This window comes from Macaca mulatta, chromosome 16, assembly GCF_049350105.2.
Source record: "Macaca mulatta isolate MMU2019108-1 chromosome 16, T2T-MMU8v2.0, whole genome shotgun sequence".
Lineage (NCBI taxonomy): Eukaryota > Metazoa > Chordata > Mammalia > Primates > Cercopithecidae > Macaca > Macaca mulatta.
The window spans coordinates 51,562,884-51,590,006 of NC_133421.1; the positions used below are offsets into that span (position 1 = coordinate 51,562,884).

A 27,123-nucleotide genomic window follows, 5' to 3' on the forward strand; every position below is an offset into this window, starting at 1 on the left:
TTGTGTGCAAATGTGGGGAAAACTGATTAGTAGTCATTTAGCAGAAGCTATGCCTCTGATTTTTAAAAAATGGTTTCGATCTAGTTTAAGCTTCTGAGAGAATTTTGGATAGTGGGATAGATGGTAACATTTTTTTCTTATCCCTGTTATAGGATTCTAGATTTGTGCAGTAGGATTGTGGGACTTTGTTTTAGGAGAGAAGGATGTCTTGGATGTCCAGTTTCTGTGGTTGATCCCTTACTTTCTTACCCAGTGACAGCAAGAAACTTTCTGATTTAAAGTCTTTCGATTGACCAGAACTTTCTTATTGGATTCTGCTTCAGTTCTCCTATTAAGCACTGCAGAAACAAAAGGAAAGCCTAGGAATATGAAACTAATTAAAAAGGCACTTGGTGATATGACATAGTACTATGCTAGCCACTGTGGATGTGACAGTTCATTTCTTATACTGCACTGTGCCTTCCCAATGATGTCAAACCCTAGAAATATTACAGAGATCTACTTTTCTGGAAAAGGGTGAGCTCTGTGTTGATCTGCAGTGACTCTGTTTAGATATTAAAGTAGATTCTGAAAAGCGACCTGTGTGGTCCATCTGATTAGACTAGATAATGTCTATGTGATGGGCATTTATTTAATCTTTATTAGCAAGGTTTAAAAGAGCAAATTATCAAGACACCTGTATCTTTTGGCCAGACTATATAATATTTTGTCAGAGTATGTGAAGAGGAGACCCAATTTCCAAATGAAGGAACTTTGCTTTTTCTCTGTCATGTTGAAGAGCTAATATACTGTGTAGATGATATTTTCCCCTAAATATGGCTTTCTTAGCTTTATATATGTTGAGATAGTATCTTTTGAGGAACACATGTCAAGCAGGAACCTTGGCATAGATTTGGTTTCAGTTGTTTTAAGGCTTAATTAATGAAATGCCTTATTCAGCTTTCCAAACATTTTTATATATGAATACAGCAGACCAAGGAGCTGGATCTCCTGCTATCCTTACATGCCTTGTATTTATCAACTAAAGCTGTCATTAATGACTTGGGCAAAATGGCAAGAGGTATAATAAAATCTTCCTGTGAATTAGCCAGTAGGGTCTGACACAGCTAGTCAACTAACAAGGTTCCTGACTAGTACCTCAGTATTTCAGTACCTTAAGCACTGATAAATTTCACTCAGTCAACAATAAAGTGAGTGTTCCAACTAGACTTGTTGTCTTGCCTGTTCTTACTGTTTGATTGGTGATTAATAGAAAACTCAGTCATTATGACAGTTAATAGCATAATTCAAATGAGATTGTACTTTGTTTTTCAAATAATCTGAATTTTAAAAGTTTTTTTTTTTTTTTCCATTTAAATAGCAATGGAATTGTTTAAATGCCATTAAGGATAAGGACAATTCTTAGACATGTTTTACAGAAACCTACATTTTTGGAAAAGGATGAATGATCTTTAATAAATTTAATCAATCCAGAGGTGAAAGTAGACCCTGAAGGATGATCTGTCTCATGTATAAGATTAGCTAGTAGATGTCATTGAGACTTAGGCATTTCATTACAATAGTGATGGCATCTTTATGACATGTCTAGGAAAATGTTGTAGTATATCAAACCCAGAGGGTAACTCCAAAACTTTGAAGCTGAAGAGTAATTGCTCTTGCAATTCTGGTGACCTAAAACAGTGAACTAAACTACATAGAACTGTTTGGTTTGATTCTGAGTTTCTCCAGGTCTCCAGGTTCATGATGCATATCATCATCATTTCCAAATCTCAGAGTTTCCTCAAGAGAGGGCAACCACATTTGTATCTGTCTTCTTTCTGTCAATTAAGTGTGTGTGTTAATTACTAGGGCTAGGTCTCTTCATTCCTTTGCACATTTTAAGCAGGAATAGATGAGGCAAAGCCCATTTGTAGGTTTTTTTTTTTTGTTTAGTTTAACTTTAAAGGTATTTTTGCATATATCATGTATAACAATGTATATGTTGCATTATTTATGCTATACAATTACATGGCATACACAGAATAAAATCGTAAACCATGACAGATTTCAAAAAATTATCTCCAGCAGAATTAGAACTCTTCCTATCTTTTAGGAAAGGAGCCACAAAGGGTTTATATAGTTGGCCTTCCATATCAGTGGGTTCCACATCCATGGTTTCAGTTAACCTCAGATTGAAAAAGTTTGGGAAAAAAGATTCCAAAAGTTCCGAAAAGCAAAACTTGAATATGCCACAGGCCATACACTTTAAATCCATGAGAATTAAGGAATGTATAAGCATTGTTTTAGGTATTACAAGTAATCCAGAGATGATTTAAAGTATACAGGAGGATGTGCATAGGTAACATGCAAATACTAAGCCATTTTAATAAAGGCCATGAGCATCCTTGGATTTTGGTACTCACTGGGTACTAGAACCAGTCTTCCATGGATACCAAGGGATTACTGTAGTACCTGCATTCTATTCCTTTTTTTTTTTTTTTTTTTTTTTTTTGAGGCAAAGTCTTGCTCTGTCGCCCAGACTGGAGTGCAGTGGCACCATCTCAGCTCATTGCAACCTCCACCTCCCAGGTTCAAGAGAATCTCCCACCTCAGCATCCCAAGTAGCTGGGATTATAGGGGCATGCCACTGATGCCCGGCTAATTTTTTGTATTTTTAGTAGAGATGGGGTTTCGTCATGTTGGCCAGGCTGGTCTCGAACTCTCAAGTGATTCACCCACCTCGGCCTCCCAAAGTACTGGGATTACAGGCGTGAGCCACCATGCCCAGCCAGCTGTACCTGCATTATATTCTTAAAGTCCAAACAAGACAGAAAAAGTGCTACATTAAGAATTTATTTTAGGCCTGGCATGGTGGGTCATGCCTGTAATCCCAGCACTTTAGGAGGCCTAGATGGGAGGATTGCTAGGGCCCTGGAGTTCAAGTTCAACCTGGGCAACATAGGGAGACTCCATCCCTACAAAAACGTTCGTTTTATTTTATTTTATTTTATTTTATTTTATTTTATTTATTTATTTATTTATTGAGATGGAGTTTCGCTCTTGTTGCCCAGGCTGGAGTGCAATGGCACAATCTCAGCTCACCGCAACCTCTACCTCCCAGGTTCAAGCAATTCTCCTGCCTCAGCTTCCCAAGTAACTGGAATTACAGGCATGCGCCACCATGCCAGGCTAATTTTTTTTTTTTATTTTTCGGGTTTCTCCATGTTGGTCAGGCTGGTCTCAAATTCCCGACCTCAGGTGATCCCCAAACTCGGCCTCCCAAAGTGCTGGGATTATAGGCGTGAGTCACCATTCCTGGCCCAACAAAAAATTTTTTAAAATTTGCAGGGTGTTGGCTGGGCATGGTGGATCACGCCTGTAATCCCAGCACTTTGGGAGGCTGAGGTGAGTGGATCACAAGGTCAGAAGATCAAGACCATCCTGGCTAACACGGTGAAACACCGTCTCTACTAAAAATACAAAAAATCAGCTGGGCGTGGTGGCAGGCGCCTGCAGTCCCAGCTACTTGGGAGGCTGAGGCAGGAGAATGGTGTGAACCCGGGAGGCGGAGCTTGCAGTGAGCCAAGATAGCGCTACTGCACTCCAGCCTGGGCAAAAGAGCAAGACTCTGTCTCAAAAAAAAAAAAAAAAGAAGAAACAGTTTGCAGGGTGTGGTGGCACGCACCTGTGGTCCCAGCTACTCTGGAGGCTGAGGTGGGAAGCCATGAAGGTCAAGGCTGCAGTGAGCCATGATGGCACAACTGTGCTCCAGCGTGGGTGACATAAGACCCTGTTTCAAACAACAAAAATAAACAAAAAAATTATTTTCAAATTTGTCTTTGATCTTGGTTAGTTATTAGGTCTGAAATTCTGAAACTACTCTCATAAACCTTATCTACAGGGAAAACAATGTTGAAGGTCAGTAGACTACTCATCCTTTTTGCTTTCAGAGGCATTATGTCATTTAATCTTTACAACAGACCTATCGTAATTATTATCATCGGCATTTTACAGATGATCAGAGATTCATTTGTACATGAGGTAAGAAACACGTAAAATTTACTACCATAACCATTTTTAAGTGTACAGTTCACTAGATTTAACTATATCCACATTGTTGTTCATTTGTATAATTTTGAAAGTTTATGGCAGCAGTTCAGAAATAAAATGTCTCACCACGTCAAATATAATCTGGTAATTTGAAACTTCAAATGTTATAAATGTATTAGAAACTGTTGTATTATTTCTAGTGGCAAGGTAGTAATAAGGATTGTAGTTCATGAATGTGGTAATTAGCCACAAATTCATTTTCTTTTTGCCTATGCTTTTCTCATTAATCATATTTTACCCTTTTGCTTGTATTTATGACATGGACTTATTTGGAGTCTTACATTGAAGGCATAGGTCTGATCCATAGTATTATTTCACCTCTCAAAGATTGAAAAGAATGTAACAGTTGGATTCCAGACCTCTGATATGACCCTGATTTGAAAGTTCCATATAGGCACAGTTTAGACAGAGCTACTGAATTTAAATTAGTAAGAGCTGAAGAAAAGCTAAGCATAAAATGGACAGAGCCCTTCCCAGGGTAGCAGACATAAGTAGCAGTAAATCAGTAAGTACTAAAGCACAGGATCACTTCATTCTGGCTTTCTGCCATTTATAGACACTCAAACTTGGAATGAGCAGAAATCCTTTTGAATTTATATTTGCAAAACCTTGTGTCCATTCTTTTCTGGATTACCTTTATTTTTTTCTGTTTATTTCCTCATACCATCATCTATGCTCTGTTGGGTGCAGAGTCTGCTTAGATATGTTTGAGTGGCCCTGATTTGCATGTGGTAGCTTGCGTACCAGAGAGAGGTACTGGGGATCAAATTGGATGCAGTTTAGCTGTGGCTCAATAGAGGGAGTAGAGGAGCTGAGGGAGGGGAGAGAGCAAAAGAACATGTCTGGTTAAGTAAGTGTTGTGTGTGCGCACCAGGAGGAGGGGGGCAGGGTGGGGGGTGGTTGCCTCTAGCAGCTCCACCCTCACTTTGTCAGCAGGTAGAGAGCGTGATTGCTGTCCCAGGGGAGGGAGTCAGAGCTAGAACACCAATTACAAACCACAGGCTTCCTGCTCTAGGGAGTTGATCCAGAATTGTCTTTCTGAAAGGAAGCACTCGAATCCTTCCGAACTTTCCAAGTCCATCCATGATTCAGAGATACTGCCTTCTCTCTCTGGGATTTTCTGTGTTTCTGATAGTGAATTGTTGATGTATTTGCTACTTTGCTCCTTTTCTCTTTCAAGACTTGGTCATTTTATATGCTGTTTGGAGAAAAAAAGAACTTTTATTAGAAAGGAGGTTTCAGAAATGATTTTGGATTTTCTGTAAGTGTTTAATCTAGTTCTTGGGGACAGCATCTCTCATCCTGGAGTAAATTTCTGCCTTTGACCTGCATGGATTATTTTTTCAGGCTGCGGAATTTCTCGGCACCTACCTGTAGTATGGGGCACTTTGTTTGGTTGCAGAGTAAGAAGGTGGAAGAATGAGCTGTACTTGGTTAAGCAGTTGAAACCTTTTTTGAGCAGGATCTGTAAAAGCATAATTGAATTTGTTTCACCCCCGTGGATTCCAGTGGGCCCGACAGCGCAACAGGTTTGCAGATTTCTTTTGAAATTCTTTTTTTCTCCCCTCCCTCTGCCTCAGCAAAAGAAACGAATCTATATAACAGGTTCATGTTGTTCAATTGCTTGGCTTTTCAGCACTTGTTCTGAAGACTTTATAATATTTTTAAACTTGACCTTGGAACACAGAGGGCTTTGTGGGTGAAGTGTATTTCTATTTACTTAAGGGTGCACATTTTAAAAATCTTATTCTGTGTTTGTACAAAGACCCAAATTTTCATAGTGCCTGGAAATAGCACAGATTTATTCTACTCAAGCTTATTTGTATTTTTTCAGGGTATTCTACCTAGAGCCTGTGGTTAATCGCCTCCCTGCTCTCCCTACCTTTTATTCCCCACCCCCTCAAGGAAAACATGTTAGGAATAGTCCTTTGTTTTTCTTATGAACCTAGAAAATTACAGATCATAAAATCTGGATATTAAAGTAGTTTCCAAAAGCATCTCATGGGAAATCAAAGTGTTCGGCATTTCCGAGCTGGAGAATAAAATCAAGAATCCTTAAGAGAGAAAAGAAAACGGAGATAGAAATATGAATTTTAACTGGAAAAATAATTGGAAAGCTAACCTTTTCAAATACTCTAATTATGAAAGTTGGAAAAGGTTGTGATGCCCAGGATTATCCTGTAATGTGTGAAGATACATAAATTAGCACCTAATTTATAGGCAAATTTTGGTAAAACATAAAAAATTATGGTATGTCTAAGTTCATGAAAAGTATGTAAATGCAGTGGGCCTAGAACCCTGGCTACACCGAAATACAGTTTAATGTGGAAATTTTTCTAATACATGTTGTAGCATCTTTGGACATCAACGTGTGGCCTGAAATTTTTATTGTTCCCTCTTCTCCTCCATTAAAAAAAAAAAAATCTCCTTGTGGTTTTTAGTCATTTACCATTGACACATATTATGGCTTAAAAAGGGCCATCTCTTCCTTTTCTGAGCTGGAGTTCTTCACTCTCACCTTTGATGCATGGCCGTAGCTGTTTACTTTGCCTTGTTTTGTTCATGAACATTGGGTTTAGTGCCTGGCAACTTGATGCATATGGAAGAGCAATGCCAAGTGATCTGACATAATACAAATTCACGATGTGACATTCAATCACGAGCAAAGTTGGAAATTCCAAAGAAAAGTGGTGAGATCTTTACTAGTCACAGTGAAGATGGGAGAAAATGACATACCTGCCGCAGATGTGGGCTGAAAATATCCTCTTCTCTGCCCAATCAGGAATGCCACCTGCTCTTGGGAATAAACTTTAGAGAAAGGAAGGGCCAAAACTACGACTTGGCTTTCTGAAACTGAAGCATAAATGTTCTTTTCCTCCATTTGTCTGGATCTGAGAACCTGCATTTGGTATTAGCTAGTGGAAGCAGTATGTATGGTTGAAGTGCATTGCTGCAGCTGGTAGCATGAGTGGTGGCCACCAGCTGCAGCTGGCTGCCCTCTGGCCCTGGCTGCTGATGGCTACCCTGCAGGCAGGCTTTGGACGCACAGGACTGGTGCTGGCAGCAGCGGTGGAGTCTGAAAGATCAGCAGAACAGAAAGCTATTATCAGAGTGATCCCCTTGAAAATGGACCCCACAGGAAAACTGAATCTCACTTTGGAAGGTGTGTTTGCTGGTGTTGCTGAAATAACTCCAGCAGAAGGAAAATTAATGCAGGCAAGTATAACTTTATTATATTTCACTTTCCATCTGTTTGAAATATGCCTTTCTTCTTTTGTCTCCCAAATGAAATACCATACATGGGCTTCTACTGCTTAGCTTTCTATTTCATAGAAAGAGTAGATACTGCCTTATTGGCATTCTAAAGCAAATTCTTATTTTATACTCTGGAAGAAATACATAAATCCTATATTTTAGAAGATTATCTGCTTATTTTTAACTGGTATTGCATAACTACTTAGATACACATAATACCTTTTTTTAAGTGATATATTCTGGGCTCTAATTTTTGATAGATGAAGTATATGAGCTTGTATTTAATTGACGTGAGGATTGTACTTTACATCCTGTTTAAATTGAAGTAAGCACTAAGAAGGTTGATTTTAATGGTCAGCAGCACCTGAAATTCTGGAATGCCCTTGGAGCATATTTGATTACTGTGTCACTTTTAAAATTCAGTCAAGCTTGAATGCTATGGCTGGCCTTACACCACGTGTGGCACCCTATTGCTAAGCCCAAAATGGAGAGGATTGGATTACAAAATGGACACAAGGTGTAAACCTGCCTCCTGATCACTTTGGCCTCATCCACACATAATTTTATCATTTTCAAGAATTTAAATTTAACATATTTTTTACTGATCTGCCAAGTTTTTCAGACACAAATTCTTAGGCTTTCAGGCTGTGAATGTTGCCTGTAACTCATTCATACATGAAATGACTGGGGCCATAGCATTTCATAGACCAATTGCTCATTCCCCATAGTAAAGACAGAACCTAGAGGGCTGTACCTTTTTAATGGTCTTTCCACTGTCTTACTCCATAAAATGATGTTGCTTATTGATTGAAATTTATCATATAAAAGAACAATTCTTGCTGTAGCTACTGGACACAGGTTAAAATATTCTTAAATGTGATCCATCTTAGCATCCAAACTCAAATTTTAATTTTGTGATATGAACAGACTATGAACAGAACCAATTTATTGTATGAATTTTAATTTTTGTCTACTTAGAGAAGATAGGAAAATTTAACAAATTATAGAACTTATTCCCAAACATGTATTCTTTAATATATGGTTTAGTGTTTATTCATTATCACTTCTTAGGCAATATTTTGAAGCTGGGATAAATGAAGTAGAAGGAGAATTAGGTGAAAATGGAAGGCTTTGCTATTTAGAAAAATAGGAAAGAAGAGTATATCTGGAAAAATGGCATAAGATTTTTTTGAATAAGATAACTTGGACTCTAAAATGGAATTAGCAATACTTAAAAGCTAAAATCATAAATCATCTTGAATACTACAGCAATTGGAAAGGAAACTTCCTTCCTGGCCTTGCCTAGTTAATACCCTAAAGCATGAATTGTGTGCTCCATTTTAGTTTTTACCATATTTACTAGTCATATTTTGGTATCACTGAAGTTTTTGAGAGCCATACGTGCCTTATTGATATCCTGTGATAGCATGTTCAGTGGGCTAATTATGTGGTCCATAAAATGTATTCTTTTAAGTTCTAATCTTATTATCATAAAGCTCTACATAAAGTTTGTGTTTTCATAAAGGAAAAAGTAAACAAACAGCACCAGTTGGCATTCTCTTTGCCATTCATTATTTTATCAATCTTTATCATATCTTCTCTTATTCTATCCTTTTTCTCACTCTGGCAAATCTTACCAATCTTTTTTGTTTTTTAAACTATTAACTTTGATCCTATCATTATACATTAAGTATTGTTTTTACTTTGTGAAGAGGGAATTTCATCATACCTTAGCAAAGACTTTCAGGCTTTACAGTGGATAGTTTTATGTCACTGGCAATTTTTTAGTCTTCACCTTTCTGTCCACATATGCTTCTTTTAGGTCTTTAAGCTTTTTCACTAGCTTAGTATTAATTTCTGGATACTTTCCATATTGGTTTTGGTTTATTGTCTGTTAATCAATTTTTAATCTATAACAGTTATTAAAGTTTCTCAGTAGCTTCTTATGAGAAACTTTATTTTTAAAAAACAAGCTTCTGAATTATATATATGGTTTTCTTTATCCATTTTTTTGATTAATTCTTTCAAAGAACTCTAGTGTGTTAGGGACACATGGTTTACACTTCTGGAATCCATGCTGTTTGTTCCTTATCAGATTACACTGCAACTCAGGTTTACTGAACTGTGGTTAGCCAAGCCTTCCATTTAACTGAAGTTCTGTTTATATCTTCTAGAGATGTGCTTTGCTGTACTTTAACGTTCTTAGTGGAGAGCTGTACCCTGGTGTCACAAATCTAAAAGGAGTCTTCTCTTTGGTTTTGAGGAATTCTGGATAATTCTGTGAATCCTTCTACCTACGAATTATTCTAGTTGCCTGTTAAGATTAGTTGTCTCCAAAGATTGCAGTCAAATCTTTTTAAACTTGAGTATGCTATGTGCCAAAAAATGTACAGTTATGAGAACAGCGATTTAAAAAAAAATGTTGTTATTTCTGGAATTCTCAGATAATTTCTGAAAAGCAGACATTTCTTTACATTTTGCTCAATTAATTCAGCATATAGACAATTTCATAAGGACCAAACTAACTGAATTTTCATTTGTATTATGATTTTAATTTTTCTTAGATAAAAGGAGACCCCTCCTTGACAATGTGCCCCCAATTTGTTAAATAGTAAAATAGATCGTAGAATTGCCTCTAAAAGAATTTTGTCTCAACTTTGTCTGATGGCTGTATGTACAAGGGCATTGAAAGTCAAGTTTTGATGATTTTTGTTCTAATTCTTATCCCTCACTGTTTGTGTTTAGGTTTTTCCTTGCCAATAGTAATGATCTATTTTACAAGGTATGTTCAAAATTATAAATTGTAATATTCTTCTAAAAGCGCTAGAATAAAGTCAAAATAGAAGAGGAAGTGTTGTTGCCTTTGCCCTTGTATTTCTCAAGTCCTCTCTTTTCGATTTCAGAACATCTCATTTTAGTACCGTCCAAATTTTATTATTTTCCTTTCTATTTTGCCCAAGAGTTGCTTCTGTATATTACTCTATCATTCCAACTCTTTGTCATTGTCTTTAAATTGTCTAATTCTTAGGTTTCCCCTACATTTGCCAAAATATTTGTCTCTTCCTCTTCCACTCTTTTATTTTTCTTTTGTTTTCCACTGAATTTGTACATTTAGGATTACCTTCCACTGCTATTCTGGATCCGTATTTTAATAACCATCAAAAATCCAGGTCAAGGAAACTTTTCAGATCTCCTAATTACCTGGCGGTGACTGATAAAAAGGACTAAATGATAGTGATTACTTCTTACTGTTTTTATTCACATTGGAATATATTCTTTCTCTCCTGTTTTATACCATTATAGAAGGAAAAGTGTTGGAGCTGATTCATTGTCTAATTTTCACTTTTCTGGTTTGGTTACCTCTTATCAATGTTTGTTTCTATTATTTCAAGGAATATTATTGCCACCACTTCTAAAAATGATTACAGTCATATTTTATTTCTCAATCCTGTTTATTATTTATAAATATTATTTCAAGGGACAACTCAAAATTATTCTTTCTTCTCAGAGCAAAAGAGTAAGAGGATCTTAGTGTAGCACAAGAGATGTCACCAATTCTCTAACTATCACACTCTTCCTGCTCAGCTGGTTGTCCTGGATTTTCTTAGACTCCAGGATAAAGTTATGATCAAGATTAAAATGTATTCCCCTGAGGCTTCAGACCTACCATGGGAGCAGCGGTAGTTTAGCACGTGGCCAGTAGCAGTGAACACTTCCTGGAGAAATTCCCCTTTGCACAATGTCTCTGCTTGCCTCTTAATTTTACCTGTTAGTCAGCACATAGTTATCCCATCCTTGCATTTTTACATTATCTGTAGGCAGGGCCTGAAACTTTAAGTTTTTGGCCAAAGCTAGAGAGACAGTCCTATGTTGCAAACTATAGTTGGCAAAGTATCTAAACTGTGACTTGGAGGACTTGACTTTTAGTTCCACACACAGAGGAATATGCTGCCACTATAAATATTAATAGTTGTGTGATTTGGGACAAAATAGTTTTTACCTTTCTAGGCTTCAGATTTCCAGTCTGTGAAATTGAGGAATTAAAATATAATACTGCCAAACTTCTGCTATGCACTTTACATGTATTAGCACATTGAATTCTCATAATAATTTCATGAGAGAAGAAATTCAGTACCTTTATTTTTTACATTTTACAGATAAGCAAACTGAGGATTAAAATGTTAATATCTGTCAAAGTATTAACTATTATTATCTAATAAGTGGTGTTGCTGGAACTTGAACTGCAGAGCCCATGCTTTACCAGCTCTAAAATACTGTATATGTAAGAATGCCACAGATGAAGAGAACATCAATCTAGAGTTTGTATAAAAAATTTATTTCCAGAGTAGAAAGGAATGAAAATGATGAGTACTATTATCTGAGATTGATGCAGAATGCATCATATCCTGCTACCTTCTAATAATCTCTGTATTTCTTCTATTTCTCTCATTTTGTGTTTCATTTGCAAAGATATCAGTAAATCACAATGTCTGTTTACTCAGTATCTCCCTTATAATGTAACATATTTTGTCATCTTTCTCTTCATTTTAAAAGTCTAGGTTAAGTTATCTAATATAGGAACCTGAAATAATAAACATTGAAATAGCATGCATTTAACTGACATTGCTCAAGTTAGAGTTCCTTCCATGCAGAAATTTTAAAATAGAAATTTTGTGATTTTGTTTGATGCCAGCCTTTAAAAGAAGTATAGAGTAGATATTCAAAGTATGGTCAACTCTGTTATTTATGTAAATGAAGGTGCAGAAAATCCAATTAATTAGTAATTGACTTTGGAATGTAGTCAAGAGTATACCATCAGACACAGTTCCTCTGTGCTCACAAACATTCTTAGGTGCTTGCCTCCTATGATCCCAGCTCAGTGCCTTCCTGACATGGCTTTCGAGTCTTCTATTCTAGACTTGGCTTTGTTGTTAGAAGCCTGGCACCCAGGAAAGAGAAAGAAGCTGCAGAATATTTTAAATGATAATTTTTAATAAGTTCTCATCAAACAGATTTGTATATATAACAGTTCTGTACTTCAACAAAAATTTGTATCCAACAAAAATTTGTAAGTTCAGGCCGGGCGCGGTGGCTCAAGCCTGTAATCCCAGCACTTTGGGAGGCCGAGACGGGCGGATCACGAGGTCAGGAGATCGAGACCATCCTGGCTAACACGGTGAAACCCCGTCTCTACTAAAAAATACAAAAAGCTAGCCGGGCGAGGTGGCGGGCACCTGTAGTCCCAGCTACTTGGGAGGCTGAGGCAGGAGAATGGCGTAAACCCAGGAGGCGGAGCTTGCAGTGAGCTGAGATCGCGCCGCTGCACTCCAGCCTGGGCGACAGAGCGAGACTCCGTCTCAAAAAAAAAAAAAAAAAAAAAAATTGTAAGTTCAGCTTCATACATATCTGGTTAATAGGAGGTAGTGAATGAAGTATGTCCCTGGCTATTGCTCCCATCAGGCTATTTAGTGTTCATTTGGCAGACTCTTGGTTGGCAGGGGGTAGGGGGCGGGGGGAGGGGGTAGGTATTTCCTTGGGTTTTGTATTATAGTAAAGTGTGTATGTAAATATGTGTGTGTATTATAATTATCCCAAAACTAGCCATAATTTACTTTACTTTTTTTGTTTCTTTGTTTTTTGAGATAGGGTCTTGTTCTGTCTTCCAGGCTGGAGTGCAGTGACGCAGACACAGCTCACCGCAGCCTCTATCTCCTGGGATCAAGCGATCTGCCCACCTCAGCACCACAAGTAGCTGGGACCACAAGCACGGAGCACTATGCCCAGCTAATTTTTAAATTTTTTGTAGAGACAGGGTTTTGCCATGTTGTCTGCATTATTGAAGGTATTCCCGGACCAGGTGTGGTGGCTCACGCCTGTAATCCCAGCACCGTGAGAGGCTAAGGTGGGAGGATCACTTGAGCCCAGGATTTCAAGACCAGCCTGGGCAACATAGTGAGACCCTGTCTAAGAAACAAGGTATTCCTGGAGGTCATGGTTTTGCTTGTTTGTTTTTGTTTTATTAAAAAGCCTTTACATTTTGTTAATTGGAAAGAGTTTATTGGATTTTTTAAATGTTTTTTTCCCTTTTATCACTTTCAAATTGCTAATTACAGTAGATTTTTTAAAATGTTATAAATGAGTAATATCCTGTTAGGAACCAGAATCTGTAGCAGGGTATTGTTAGAGAAGACTGTGAGAATGATATTCCATTAAATTTATGTAGAAATTTTCTTCCAAGAAGCTTAAAATGATTCACCATACCTGGAGCCAGGTAAGAACAGGTGCTATTAACTCCATTTTACAGAAAAGGAAATATACTGGGAAAGAGAAAGAAAGTAAATCATCTAAGAACAAAGTTGCACAGAGACTGAGCCAGTCTGGTTTGCAGGAGATAGGAGAGTAATCAACTTTTAAGGAATCTGAAGATGTGGATTTCTCAGAGGTCAGTTCTACTGAGTGGAAATCCTAAAGGCCTTTTCCTATTTACCCAAGGACTCCTATTCTCCTTTCCTGCTGTATTTTTCTTTACAAAATTATTGATGTGGCATGCTATAATGTTTTAGTTTTGTAGTTGTCTCTCTCCCCACAGTAGAATATGAGTTCTGTGAAAGCAAGGATTTTTGTCTCCTTTGTTCAAAGCTGTATACTTAGCATCTAAGTATACTTAGTCCTTGGACATGGTGGGTACTCAGTAAATATTTATTAATGAATATAAGGAATATTGTAGTACCAAGTAACTCTGATGGCTGGGAGATCACTCTAGAATAAAACATGCTTGTCACATTTTTAAAGTATGTTATAAGGTAGATTATTTTGAGTGTGTGTGGTTTGATATAGCAGGCTATGTTCCTTTACTCTTCTGACTTCTTGTTAGTTCAAAAATCATAAATGTGGCTGTAATCGATATGTTTAAGGTGCTCCTTTACATAGGATTTTAGAATTTTTTCTTTAGTTCGATAGCTTAAACCTTGCTGTTTAGGATATTCTGGTTTTCCAAGAAAGATTATTCAGGTCCTGATTTTAAACCTTTGATTTTAAGATATTAGCGTGCATCCCAAGGACCTTACCTTCTTAGTACTTAAATTTGTGATTACCAATTCTGGTTTTTAGATACCCTAAAGCAGTTTTTAATCTTGTCTGTGTGTGCCACAGGCCCTTTTGAGAATGTGATAATCATTATTGACCATAGGCACAAAATACACACAAATACTTAACATACACAATTTTGCATAAAATCTCAGTGAGTTGAGAGAGTCTGTAAGACATATCTAGAGATCTAAGGACTCCAAAGAAGAGCAGCTATCCTAACATAATCCCAATTATTTCAAGAAATTAAACCAAATTCTCAAAACAAATTTACCTTCAGTTTACTTAATTTGAAAAGTACTTGTATATATTACTTGAAGTCAGACAAACAACAATATTATGATGCAGTTATAAGAAAGTGGCCTGACCTTAGGTGAAGGAACTCCAGAACTAAAAAATGATGTCTGACAAAGATCTTCTTATGTGTAATAAGTGAATTCTGCTCTCCAAATATGAAGTGGAACTGCATCAATTCAAGAAATGCTTACAATCCCTTCAGCATGGCAGTTCCACTGAAAGGCCCTTAAGAATAATAGATATTTTACTCACATGTTTTCTATTTAGTTACTACATTCAGTAAAACTGAGGGTATAAAACAAACTGTAGCTTTTTGTTTTCTTCTCATGTCTTTAGTTTCCACTCTTTAAGCTCCATTGCTTTCCATAGGGCAGGGTTCTTTGGGCCCTTAAATTTCTATTTGCTCTAATGGAAAACTTTATATATTTTTTAAAGCCAAGATTTGTTGTTGCTTGCTTGTTTTGAATGACAGATAAGCTACTTTACATACCCTTTTTATCTGGGTTCTAAACTTTACAGTTCATAGATAAATTTTATTTTGTGCTATACTTTTTAATATATTGGAATCTGTGTTTAATTTACAAACTTGGAAACACCAGAGCAACCAAAATGATTTAAAAACCAAGGTTTTTAAAAAATTGTAAGCACAAAGACCTGGCACATTATTCCTCAAGATAAGAAGTTAGACTACAATATTTAGAAATTCTCATCTCTAGGCCAGGTGCAGTGGCTCATGCCTGTAATCCCAGCACTTTGGGAGGCTGGGGCAGGTGGATCACTTGAAGTCAGGAGTTTGAGACCAGCCTGGCCAACATAGTGAAACCCTGTCTCTGCCAAAAAATTAAAAAATTAGCTAGGGCCGGGCGCGGTGGCTCAAGCCTGTAATCCCAGCACTTTGGGAGGCCGAGACGGGTGGATCACGAGGTCAGGAGATCGAGACCATCCTGGCTAATATGGTGAAACCCCGTCTCTACTAAAAATACAAAAAACTAGCCGGGCGAGGTGGTGGGCGCCTGTAGTCCCAGCTACTCGGGAGGCTGAGGCAGGAGAATGGCGTAAACCCGGGAGGCGGAGCTTGCAGTGAGCTGAGATCCGGCCACTGCACTCCAGCCTGGGCAACAAAGCGAGACTCAGTCTCAAAAAAAAAAAAAAAAAAAAAAAAAGAAATTAGCTAAGTGTGATATTGCACGTCTGTAGTCCCAGCTACTCGGGAGGCTGAGGCAGGAGAATCGCTTGAATCTGGGAGGCAGAGGTTGCAGTGAGCCAAGATTGTGCCACTGCACTCCCACCTGGGTGACAGAATGAGACCCTGTCTCAAAAAAGAAAAAATAAAAAAATTCCGGTCTCTGAATCTAAAGCAGAGGCAGCATAACTATCTTCAAGACTCCTGTTTGTTGTTGTTGCTTTAAATCTAGAATACCCTGTCATGATGGAAACTGACTATAATACAACTATAATTTTAAATAGCACATTAAATTATTATGTACTTTTGTGCATGCTAGTATATCAAAAAGGTATTGTTGTACATACATAAATATATGACATTTGAGAAACACTGTTGGTATTTTACTTCTGTAGAATAATTTGGATGAGACTAAAGGCCTTATGTTTTAAGTCTACTTATTTTGCTATTTTCTAAAAATACAAAACAAAAAAATGTATAGATTTCTATTCGTTTTTTCCCCCCAAACCATTTTCTACAGTCTTATGTATTATCTACTCTAAAACAACGAAAAACATCTTTTATATGATCTGGGCTTTGTGTTCCCTTATTTTAATATCTTATACCTAGAATTATATTGATGATCTGACTTTAAAATTCTTGTGGTCAAGTTTCTTTAACTTTTGAAGGAGTATATTGGCCCTATATTGGAATTAAGTCCTATTCAGTTTTCCATTCCTAGAGTAAAATACAGTTTTGATGGAGGGGAGGGAAAAGTAGCAGAATATTCCATTTGTGAAATATAATCATCAAATTTCAAGCCAGAAAAAAACAGTCAGTCCAGTCTTCTCATTTTATATATGAAGAATTGAACTCAGATTAGTGCTTATCAAAGAATTCCAGTCTGTTGCTGTATCTTACTGGCCAATATTTTTAGCATTGTTTATTTATTTATTATAAACCTTTTGGGGTCACTGCAGGGAAATTAAAAAGCAGATGTCAGCAGAGATTTTCCCCTGAACATTCCATTAAGAAGATATAGACTGCCGCAGGGCCTCTTTCCTCTTTGATCCCTAGTCAACTACAAGGCATACTTTAAAACAAGTGAGCAGACAAAAAATACCTCACCGCACTCTAGCAATACTTTTATGTGGTGCTGTGTCATTTATTCTGCCACAGAATCACTGCACATCAGGTGGTCTGTAGTCCTGGATCTTCGCAGAGCAATATCACGTCTTTATAAAGTCTAGGCTGAGAATCTTACCAAGACTGGAAGATGTGCTGGATTCCCTAGATGCCTTATAATGTGGTTTTCCTATTTGTACCAAATTCTGTGACAGATACTATAGTAATTCAAAGAACAGCACCTTAGCCTAGTCCACCTGAGGAGAATCAACTTAAATAGCAGGAGGCATTATGTATTGAATGCCAGATGTAGTTGTAGGCATAAATGCATTAGAGTGCTGATTTATTTTCTCTTTCTTCCTTTCTTTTCTTTTCTTTTCTCTTTCCTTTTCTCGTTTCTTTCCTTCCTTCCTTCCTTCCTTCCTTCCTTCCTTCCTTCCTTCCTTCCTTCCTTCCTTCCTTCCTTCCTTCCTTCCTTCCTTCTTGTCATTAGAGACAGAGTCTTTCCCTGTCACCTCTCTCTGTCACCCAGGCTGGAGTGCAGTAGTACCATCAGAGCTTACTATAACCTTGAACTCCTGGGCTCAAGCCATCCTCCCACTTCTGCCTCCCAAAGCTCTGGGATTACAGGCATGACTACCGTTTCTGGCCTAGGGTGCTGATTTTCATTTTTTCAGGAGTCATTCAAGTGATTATGGTAATTCTGTCTCAGATTCCCTATGATTAAAGAAAAAACAAATGACAAAATATTAAATTTTAACCCAGGCAACTTCAAGTAGCTTAAAGTTAGAGAAAAAAGTACTACAACCCAGTCATACCTTCTAACCTTTTACTGTTATCAGTTAATTACAGGTTGTTATATTCCTATGTGTATAATACTCATCTTTATAGCATTGTCTTTAGGAGTCTAGAATGATGAGACACCATGGCTTTTTTTTTAGGTTGCAATCTGACTTTCTACAATGTGCCAATCAGTCCCTGTTAAATTTTAGTTAAAACAGTAAATTTAGCTTTAAACAGAATTCAACATATTGGAAGTTTTGTTTGACTTTATCTCAACTAGCTTGATTTTAATTCTTTGCAAACTACATTCCATAAGGGAAGAAATAAATACTAAGACCCTTTATGTAGAAGGTGAAGAGTATTTGAATATAATCTCTATTTAACAAAAATTGTTTTCAGCACCTTTTTTTTATTATTGACTTTAGTCATAAATGTGTTATTCATGTTCCCTAAAATGTGTTGATTTTAGTATAATGTGAGGCGTATAGAGAACCATTTAAGAAGAATGTACCCATCCACTATGACATTAGGTTATTTTACTCTAAAGTTAGTGAACTCTATGACACACATTAAACATTTAAAAATTATCATGAGTATTTGGGATTACTGGATTGCCCCCTTGGGGTGTATGAAAAGTCCATAGGCACCTTATGATCATTTTAAGTAAAAGCAAGTCACTTAATCTTTCATCTGTTGGTGTAGGGTTGGGGGAGAACTAAATAATCTTTAAGATCCTTTCCAGCTCTAAACTTTTAGAGTTTATGCTTATTCTAGAAATAGATTTCATATATTAAAGGGACATGTATCTTGCCTATTTAGTTCTTTTTCTTTGTCCTTAGTTGTTGGACATCAAAGACAAAATTTGTTTGGTAGGTGATATCTGACTAAATTAATGTCTTACAATAAATAGGTAGCAGAACTAAGCATGAGACTCAGTTGTACTCCCAGTCTTCTGGTCCTGTACTGTCTTTACATTCCAGTTAACGCACACAAAAAAGGAGCCTTTCTCTGGAGTTTCATATTTTAAAATATCTGTAGTGGATTGAGGACCCTTATTGTAAATCCTTCGTTAAGGCTGTCCCAATGATCAGAGCACACTGACTTCAATCACTAACCTGCACCTAAGTGAATCTAACCTTTGGAAAAACCGGAAAGAGCCGGAGACAACCTAGAACCAGCCTGGACCATGAAAGTAAAAGGAGTAGGATGCTTCTGATCCTAAGTACTCTGTGAAGTGAATTGTTAGAGATAAGCTGAATAATTATACTAAAAATAAGATTTCAGAGCAGCTAGTGGGTGTTCACCCATGGGGCAAGGGGGATAGAGCTCTAGTATGTAAGCATCTGGAGGCAACTAGGAGGAGTGGAAATGGGGCCATCTGATTAGTAACTATGCCTTGTTATTAAACCGTGACTTTCTGCATTGTGTATTCCCAGAGTTGGAAAACTTCCGCTGGCAAAAAAAAAGAGAAGGGCCGCCGTGCTGTTGCTGAGGGCCATACAGTAGACACAAAAGCGCCTTCTTAGAGGCCTTCAGCAGAGGCAGCTTGTACAGGCAGGCCTGTTCCTCTCAAAGACTGGGAATCAGATTCTTTCCCCAGGGGGTTTCCAACTAGTTTGCACTTCAGAAAAACCTTTTCTTTCTCCTGCTGTTCACGCCCTGCAAAGAATTTTCTTCCAACCAAAGAAATTGTTTTATAATCAAAGATCCTTGTCCTTAGTTGTTGGACATCAAAGAAAGTTTGGAGGAGACTGGGGGATTATGTGAGTGCCTAGAATTTATTTTGAATGCAAACTTGCAACATTAGCAAGTCCCCCAAAGAATATACTCATCTCAGAGCTGGGAGAGAGCCTAATATAACTAAATCTTTATTCTTCCTTAGTTGGATGTGCCCTGGTAAGATACAAATGACTTGAATTGCCCTGTCTGGACTTGATTCATGTAAGTTTGGTTCTTGAGGTACACACTTACCAGAAGAGGTCCCCCTAACTTATCTTCCCTTTTAAAACTGATATTTGGAAACATCAAACACTATTAATAAACTCAAAACAACAACCTTCCCCCTCTGCCCCCCACAAAAAAACTTTTTTAAACCAGTGTTTGACTCTTGGGAGTTTGGGGTTTCTCCCAGGACAGTTGATGGTATCACCAAATGTTGGGAGCCACATTCCCTGCATTCCCTACTGTCGCTGAGGTGTTGATGATGTCATTTTCTCCCACAAAGGAAAACCTTAGCACCCTGAGGGCCTGAACTCAGGTCTTGGCAGGTAAATCAAGGAAGAACTTACTTTTGGATTTCAACTGATTGAGTCAGGCATGAAGAGACACAACCACCACGTTAAGTATTAGCGTCACAGCCTCATCTCTGGGGCCTGAATAGACAATTTATCATTCCAAGAAAATTAAGACTATAACTTTAAGAAATTATCTTCTTGGGTAAGAACGATTCATTTAATATTTTGGTTCTTACACTTTGGGACATTTATAGGGCATTGTTCTCAGCGATTTTGGCTCCCTCTTAAATAACTTTCTTTGAATCCACAAATTTTCCAAGCCTTTCCGGAACCTGTTTGTAGATTATCTAGCTTTCCTTCCTCGAGCAGATTAACAACAACATAAACAAGAATTAGGGGAGAAAAAATGATGGATAGGGCAGATTTAGGCAGAATTATGCCTTGGGCAAAGTACATTCTTGTTATTTTATCTTGGTTCTGTGGTTATGAACTGAAGAGAGCATTTGCTCTAGAAGATTTCCAATCTCTTCCTATCCCTTCATCACAACCACAGAGTAGTGGTTGGAAATAGATTCCAGGAACACCAGAAACGCTCAGTATTTCCAGTGGTGACAGCTAACAGTGCCCTCACAGGGATCCTTTGAGCGTTCTTCCTCTGAGTCTTCTCGTGGTGTCCTTGTGGTCAGGAGACATATCAATAAATCACAAAGACTTGCCCTGGAGACAAACCTGGTAAAAATAATCAATTGTCTGTCTTTGCCACTAGAAACAATCCTTTTGTTTTTACCTGGTTCTGAACAAACATGCTATAGTTTTTTAGAGAAAGACCATCTATTTCACGGAATCATCAACTGACTATTCTCAAAAATTTGAGATGTGCTAGTTTGTACTAGGAAGGTAAGGTAGGATCTGGGAAGTAAGTAGGATTTGCCAAAGGTTTTTATTCTACTCAGCAGTGCTAACTTGCCTGTGTTACTCCTATGCAGGTATTAGATTATAGGGTTTGGTTTTTTTTGTTTGTTTGTTTTGTTTTGTTTTTTACGCTAGGAATGTATGAATAAAATTCACTGAAATGAAAGTGTCCCTTAGGTTATTTAGGGGAACAGGGAATTGAATTTATAAGGAAAGAGCCCAGCCTGCAACTGACTTTTCATTTTCATAGTCTTATTTCTCTTGAGTTGATGTAGGCTTAAAACAAATGAATGTATTATATAAAATGCCCTAGTTTTTCAAGCAATGTCAATCTTCAGGGTATGGAATAGGATTTGGCATTTTGTTTCCATTTTTATTGTTTTGTTTTCTAAAGGGAGGTTTGAGTTAGAGCCTGTCTGGCAAGATTCCATACTTCTAATATACCACCTGTCCTGGCAGAGACAATGGAATCAAAAGTCAAGTTCTTTATGACTGCACCTGCCTTGTAAGTGCTGCCAGAAGATCTGATTTTCTCTTGTAGTTAAACTCTACACAGAAGCTAGTGCTTGGCACCCAAACAGTGGGTGCATACCCAAACACTTGGGTGTCCCAACATCAGGAGGACTAGTACCACTAGTTCTCCAGTTGAGTTGTAAAATAGTCTTTGGCATGACATTCAACAATTATTTAATTTAACAAATGGAGGAGAAGTAACTTTCTGGTTTACCTGGTTTTCAAGACTTTTGTGAGGATCTGTTAATAAGCATGAATCATTTGATAATTATTATTTGAAAATTACCTGTACAGTTCTGCATCTAGTGAACATGAAGGAGAGTATATTTTCCCCAAAATAGATCAGGAACATATCTCTGAAGTCAGACCACCATGCAAAGTTCCTAAGGTGAGAAACTACCATTTCTCCCAGTTGCTTTTTCCTTTTCCAGAAATGTAGGTTACCCTACGGTCACCAGCATTCGCTCTGTGATTAGGCAGTTGTTTTGTAGGCAATCTGACATCCTAGATAAGAACTTCTTTCCTTTTAAATATCGGAGTGTTTCTTGGGTTCCCTCAGGGCAGAGTTACTTCATTATCTTCTAACTTATGTATAACTGGATGCCTTCTAACCTAGGAACATAATTTCTATCATCAATCAAATAATTAAGACAATATGCCCACCAAATGGTGCTCTTTGCACAGGATTCATATGTAATGATATAATATGATAATAAGGCATAAAAGGTATTCTAAAATGAGGAGCAACATCCTACAGTGAAAAGTGTTCTCAGTAGACTTGTATTTTAATCTCAGTGCTGATCCTTCTTAGCTTTATGACCTAAAGGAAAATTGCTTAACCTCTTTGAGCTTGTGGCTTCCTGAGTAAAATGGGAATAATAGTAATAAATGGCCTGACTACCTGAAATGAAATAATGTGTGAGTGTTGTCTTTGAAAATGGCAAATGTTAGGTATTATTAATAATAATAATAATAAATAATTAAACTTGAGCTATTCCTTATTCACCTAATTACTATCAGAAATATTACTAAGTGTGAAGGTTATTGATTTAGGCTCAGTCAACCTATTTGCATTCAATTTGGCATCAGCTTAACACAACTAAGCAAGGCTATATTTTTAATGTAGCCAAAAGGACAAGGCTTTAGCTTCAAAATTTTGTGGGTCAAGGATGTTGATTAAATATTACCATAATGTAGTACAGGTAGCCTTAGTGGTTTTTTTTTTTTTTTTTTTTTGAGACGGAGTCTCGCTCTGTCGCCCAGGCTGGAGTGCAGTGGCCGGATCTCAGCTCACTGCAAGCTCCGCCTCCCGGGTTCACGCCATTCTCCTGCCTCAGCCTCCCGAGTAGCTGGGACTACAGGCGCCCGCCACCTCGCCCGGCTAGTTTTTTGTATTTCTTAATAGAGACGGGGTTTCACCGTGTTAGCCAGGATGGTCTCGATCTCCTGACCTCGTGATCCGCCCGTCTCGGCCTCCCAAAGTGCTGGGATTACAGGCTTGAGCCACCGCGCCCGGCCGCCTTAGTGGTTTAAAGAATGACTAATAGTGTATGAGTTCTGGGGTGAGAACTTAAGACCTGTTACTGCCTTGCTTGTGGTACGGTGAATCACTTATCTGCCCTGGACCTTTGTATGAGTGCCTATTCCATATCGGTAACCCCATTAGCTTCCTTTCATGATCAGTGAGGTGATCACTGACACAAAGCAGCTGCTGTCTAAGTTTTTATTTATCAGATTCTGAGGGATCCTAGAATCACATTATATATCACTCTTACATCTTCCCTTTTTGAAATTTTAGAGTATTTTAAAAATTGCTGCTATTGGCCGGGTGCGGTGGCTCATACCTGTAATCCTACTACTATGGGAGGCCAAGGTGGGTGGATCATGAGGTCAGCAGTTAGTTCGATACCAGTCTGACCAGCATGGTGAAACCCAGTCTCTACTAAAAATACAAAAATTAGCCGGGCGTGGTAGTGCGCAACTGTAATCCCAGCTACTCAGGAGGCTGAGGCAGGAGAATCACTTGAACCTGGGAGGCGGAGGTTGCAGTGAGCTGAGATGGCGCCACTGTACTCCAGCCTGGGCAACAGAGTGAGACTTTGTCTCAAAAAAAAAAAAGAAAAGAAATTGCTGCTACTCTGGTACAGTTGCTCAGAATGCTGATGCTTCAACTTCTGGTGTGTAGCTTGAAGCCATGTTTTTAAGGACCAGAAGGGAAGGAGTTCAGGATTGTGAAGGGGACTACTTTACCCAGTTCATTATACTATGCTGGTCCCAACATGTTTTTTGAAACTCAGCAGATACGATTCTATAGCCTGCTTGGAAATTATCCCACAAGTCTCTGAGACTCTCAATTCCCTATCTGAGAAGAATCGGATCAAAGTAAGAATAAGCAGAGTTTTTGTCATAGCATCTATCAAATATTTGTGTCCCTGAAAAAATTTTCAGGTAAAGACCATCCTTTGAGCCTTCTCAGAGACTAACAGTCTGCAGTATAAAAAAAATCTGTGTTCAGTGTTTTGTAACTTTACCAATTTGAAGTCTCTTCCCAAAATAAGTAAATAATGGGATAAAGGTAATTACGGGTTTCCTCATCTTTTCTACTTACCTGTTCCCTGTTATGATTAAACACACACAGCTTATAACTCTTTTGGAAACAAACTGAATTACCATTATTATCCTTTCAACACTTGCATGGTATTATAATTCATTTCAATCACCAGTACAACACAGTGGGAGTTAGGAGACCAGTGGGGTGGCAGGCGGGGGTGGGGGAAGACCTGGAGAAGGGCAGACATTTTCCTTTTTATTGGCTTTGGGAAGCCGCCTTCCTCTCCGAAGGCACTTCTTGGGGAAAACTGTTTTCTTCCCAAAGCCTAATAAAGATTAGTAAGAGATGTCTGCAAAGAATTAGAAGCTTTTTGAAATGAAGGCAAGGATAAACATTCAGTATCACTGTTATTATCATTAAAAAGGAAAGCCCAGCATGTGATGTTTTGGGTCACTTCCAGCGGCCTTGTTTGATGTTCATGGTTCCTTTTTTGACCTTTACCTCTTGATATCTTTATACATTTATTGAGGCTATTGGACAAAGTCTTGAGATACTAAGCAATACAGTGCTAAGAATGAATGATTGCTAGACTCCATTTCTATGGGTGGAATTTCTGAAAATGTGTTTTTGTCCTCAGATACCCCGTTGTTCCAGTTTGGCAATATTGGTGGCAAAGTTAATTTAATATCTGATCACTTGAGTTTTTATTTCCTATTTTGTACCTTAGCCCAGAACCAAAGTTCTATAGGATACTTTTCATTAAATAAATAACTGGAATTTTTCTGTACTGTGCTTATTAACCAGAGATACATCAAAAAAGAAGCAGATGTAATGAACCTAAAAAGCAAATAAGAACTTCCCAGGGACATTGTAAGTTTAGCCCAGTCTCTTATACTTTAGAACATAAATTATTTCATGCCAAAAATGACCATAATGATATCCTTGTAGTGTAGACACCAAGTAAAGGCTAACTTTTGTTCAACATGATGTATTTAGGCAGGAAAGTGTACCAATACATTGAAGAAAGGATTTCAACAGTACAGATTGAATTTATAAGGACTTCCTGGTCTTCAGAAAGGTAAATAAATCACTGTCAACCTAAAAGGAAGAAGCTGAGGCAAAATTAATATAAGTGGAGAGCTTATTTGAGCCAAGTTTAAGGATTGCAACCCCAGAGCCTAGATTCAAGTTGCCCTGAATATACACTCTGATTAGCAGCAGTTACAAGTGGATTTTTAGTTTTATTTTATTTTTTATTTTTATTTTTCCGTGAGGCATTTTATTTGTAAATATATATATTACATCCCTAGAAAAAGAATCCCAGGATTTTCCCTCCTGTGTGTTTTCATCTCGCTTCTTCATGGTCCATGATGCCAGCTGAGGTTGTCAGTAGAATGAAACCAAACTGGCGGGATGGAAGCAGATTATTCTGCCATTTTTCTAGATCTTTGAGTTGCACATCAAATCTGGGGCTGATCACTCCACACTTGTTTAGCCTGCCTGTGAGGTTCACAACAATTTTCCCAGCTCTGTGATCAATGATTTCAAATTCGCCAATGTAACCATGCTTCATCATCAGTGAGAAACCGGACGATGACTTTGGAGCACGGCCTAATAAGCACCTGGCGTTTGCCTCTCTTTTCGGCATTGTTGATGCTCTTGAGAGCATCGGCTAGGACATTCATGCGCACCGTTGTGGCGGCGCGGAAAGATGGCGGAAAGGGCACAAGTGGATTTTTAAAAGCAAAAAAGAGGGATAGGGAGTGGGCTAATACCAAGTTGTTTGTCAGGAATTCTCATTGGTTTACAGAAATAACATTGATTAGTAATTGGCTATACATTGTTAAGCTATAGGGCATGGGTTATAGTGTCTGGTGTGGCATTATTAGATTAATCTATAGCTACTTGTGGCAATAGCAAGCAGTTTCAAGAGATGAATAACATAGCCTAAAGTGAGAAGTAGGACTTGATTGCGGTCTCATTTTAATGTCTCTCTGGGCCTGATAATTAAAAGGACTTGCATTCCTCATATAAAAGCTATTTTCTTTTCTCATCACAAGCTTTTTGTTTTGTTGTTGTTGTTTTTTGAGACAGAGTCTCAGTCTTGTCACCCAGGCTGGAATGCAATGGCACGATCTCAGCTCACTGCAACCTCCGCCTCCCAGGTTCAAGTGATTCTCCTGCCTCAGCCTCCTGAGTAGCTGGGATTACAGGCACCTGCCATCATGCCCAGCTGATTTTTGTATTTTTTTAGTAGAGACAGGGTTTCACCATGTTGGCCTGGCTGGTCTCGAACTCCTGACCTCAGTTGATTCTCCCGCCTCGGCCTCCCAAAGTGCTGGCATTACAGGCATGAGCCACCATGCCTGGCCAAAAACTTTTATTATTACTTAACGACCTGTGCTAATCAGAATATCCTATTCTGTAATTGGCAGTTGTATTTGAGAATTAGGTAGAATTATCTCGTTTCTTTTAATGTTTTTGGTCTTTCCTTCTGAGTTTGTGGGGTTGCTGTGTTTCATAAAAAATGGCACATTCTTCATAATCCTAGTTGATGAGTTGTTTCACATTTTAAATGTTTATCCTGTAATAAAGTTTGCTTGTACACACACATTTATTTTTCACCCTCTAGGTTTTCAGTGTTTTTTTTTTCTTTCTTTCAATCTCTACCCTGATTTCTGCATTCCTGCATACACACAGTGTTTTGTTTTTTGTTTGTTTTTTAATTTCTAAGCTTAGCTATCATCAAATAAAGGTAAGCTAGAAAATCAAAACCCTGAATCTTTCCATCAGAACCAAAGGAACTCAGCAAGTTCTGAAGGAAATTGAAGTTGAAGATTGTGTATGTCATACCAACCACTGATAGAGAATTATTTGAAATTAACATCATATTTGATTTTATACAAAAGCAACTACTATGGTAGGATAATGTGTGTGTGTGTGTGTATGTGTGTGTGTACATAAAGGATAAAAAATGTTTAGGTTAGAATGAATATATCTATATATTGTATAGATGTATTCCATACATATATACATATTCCACATTGTATATAGTCTATAGAGAGAATATTCTAAATCCTCATTTTCAGTCCTTTAGAGGAAGCTGCTAACTCTAA

At 37.8% G+C, this 27,123-nt stretch overlaps 1 protein-coding gene, 1 long non-coding RNA gene and 1 pseudogene across 8 annotated transcripts in view; 1 reads left to right on the forward strand and 2 right to left on the reverse strand.

Annotated features, from left to right (window-relative positions):
* Positions 1-3,916: 3,916 nt before the first annotated feature.
* The window catches only part of LOC106993976 (uncharacterized), an 83,527-nt gene continuing 60,320 nt past the window's right edge, over positions 3,917-27,123 (reverse strand). For both annotated transcript variants that reach the window (XR_013406447.1, XR_013406448.1), the window contains 3 exons: positions 6,826-7,165; positions 5,461-5,554; positions 3,917-5,287 (listed from right to left, as the gene is read on the reverse strand). This is a non-coding gene — a long non-coding RNA (uncharacterized LOC106993976). The remainder of the gene's footprint in view (positions 5,288-5,460; positions 5,555-6,825; positions 7,166-27,123) is intronic.
* RNF43 (ring finger protein 43) overlaps positions 4,915-27,123 on the forward strand; it is a 66,369-nt gene continuing 44,160 nt past the window's right edge. Inside the window, exons 1-2 of one of the 6 annotated variants that reach the window (XM_077970954.1) lie at positions 4,915-4,939; positions 5,437-5,618. Coding sequence is in view for 2 of the 6 variants with exons in the window: in XM_015119152.3 (XP_014974638.3) it covers positions 7,054-7,305 (252 nt within the window). In the remaining 4 variants the exon portion in view is untranslated. Of the gene's footprint in view, positions 4,940-5,436; positions 7,306-13,010; positions 13,321-20,150; positions 20,234-27,123 lie in introns of those variants that run through there. The other 5 variants (XM_077970953.1, XM_077970951.1, XM_015119152.3 and 2 more) reach the window with 5 other exon arrangements.
* LOC114673118 (small ribosomal subunit protein uS8 pseudogene) lies at positions 25,182-26,037 on the reverse strand (annotated as a pseudogene).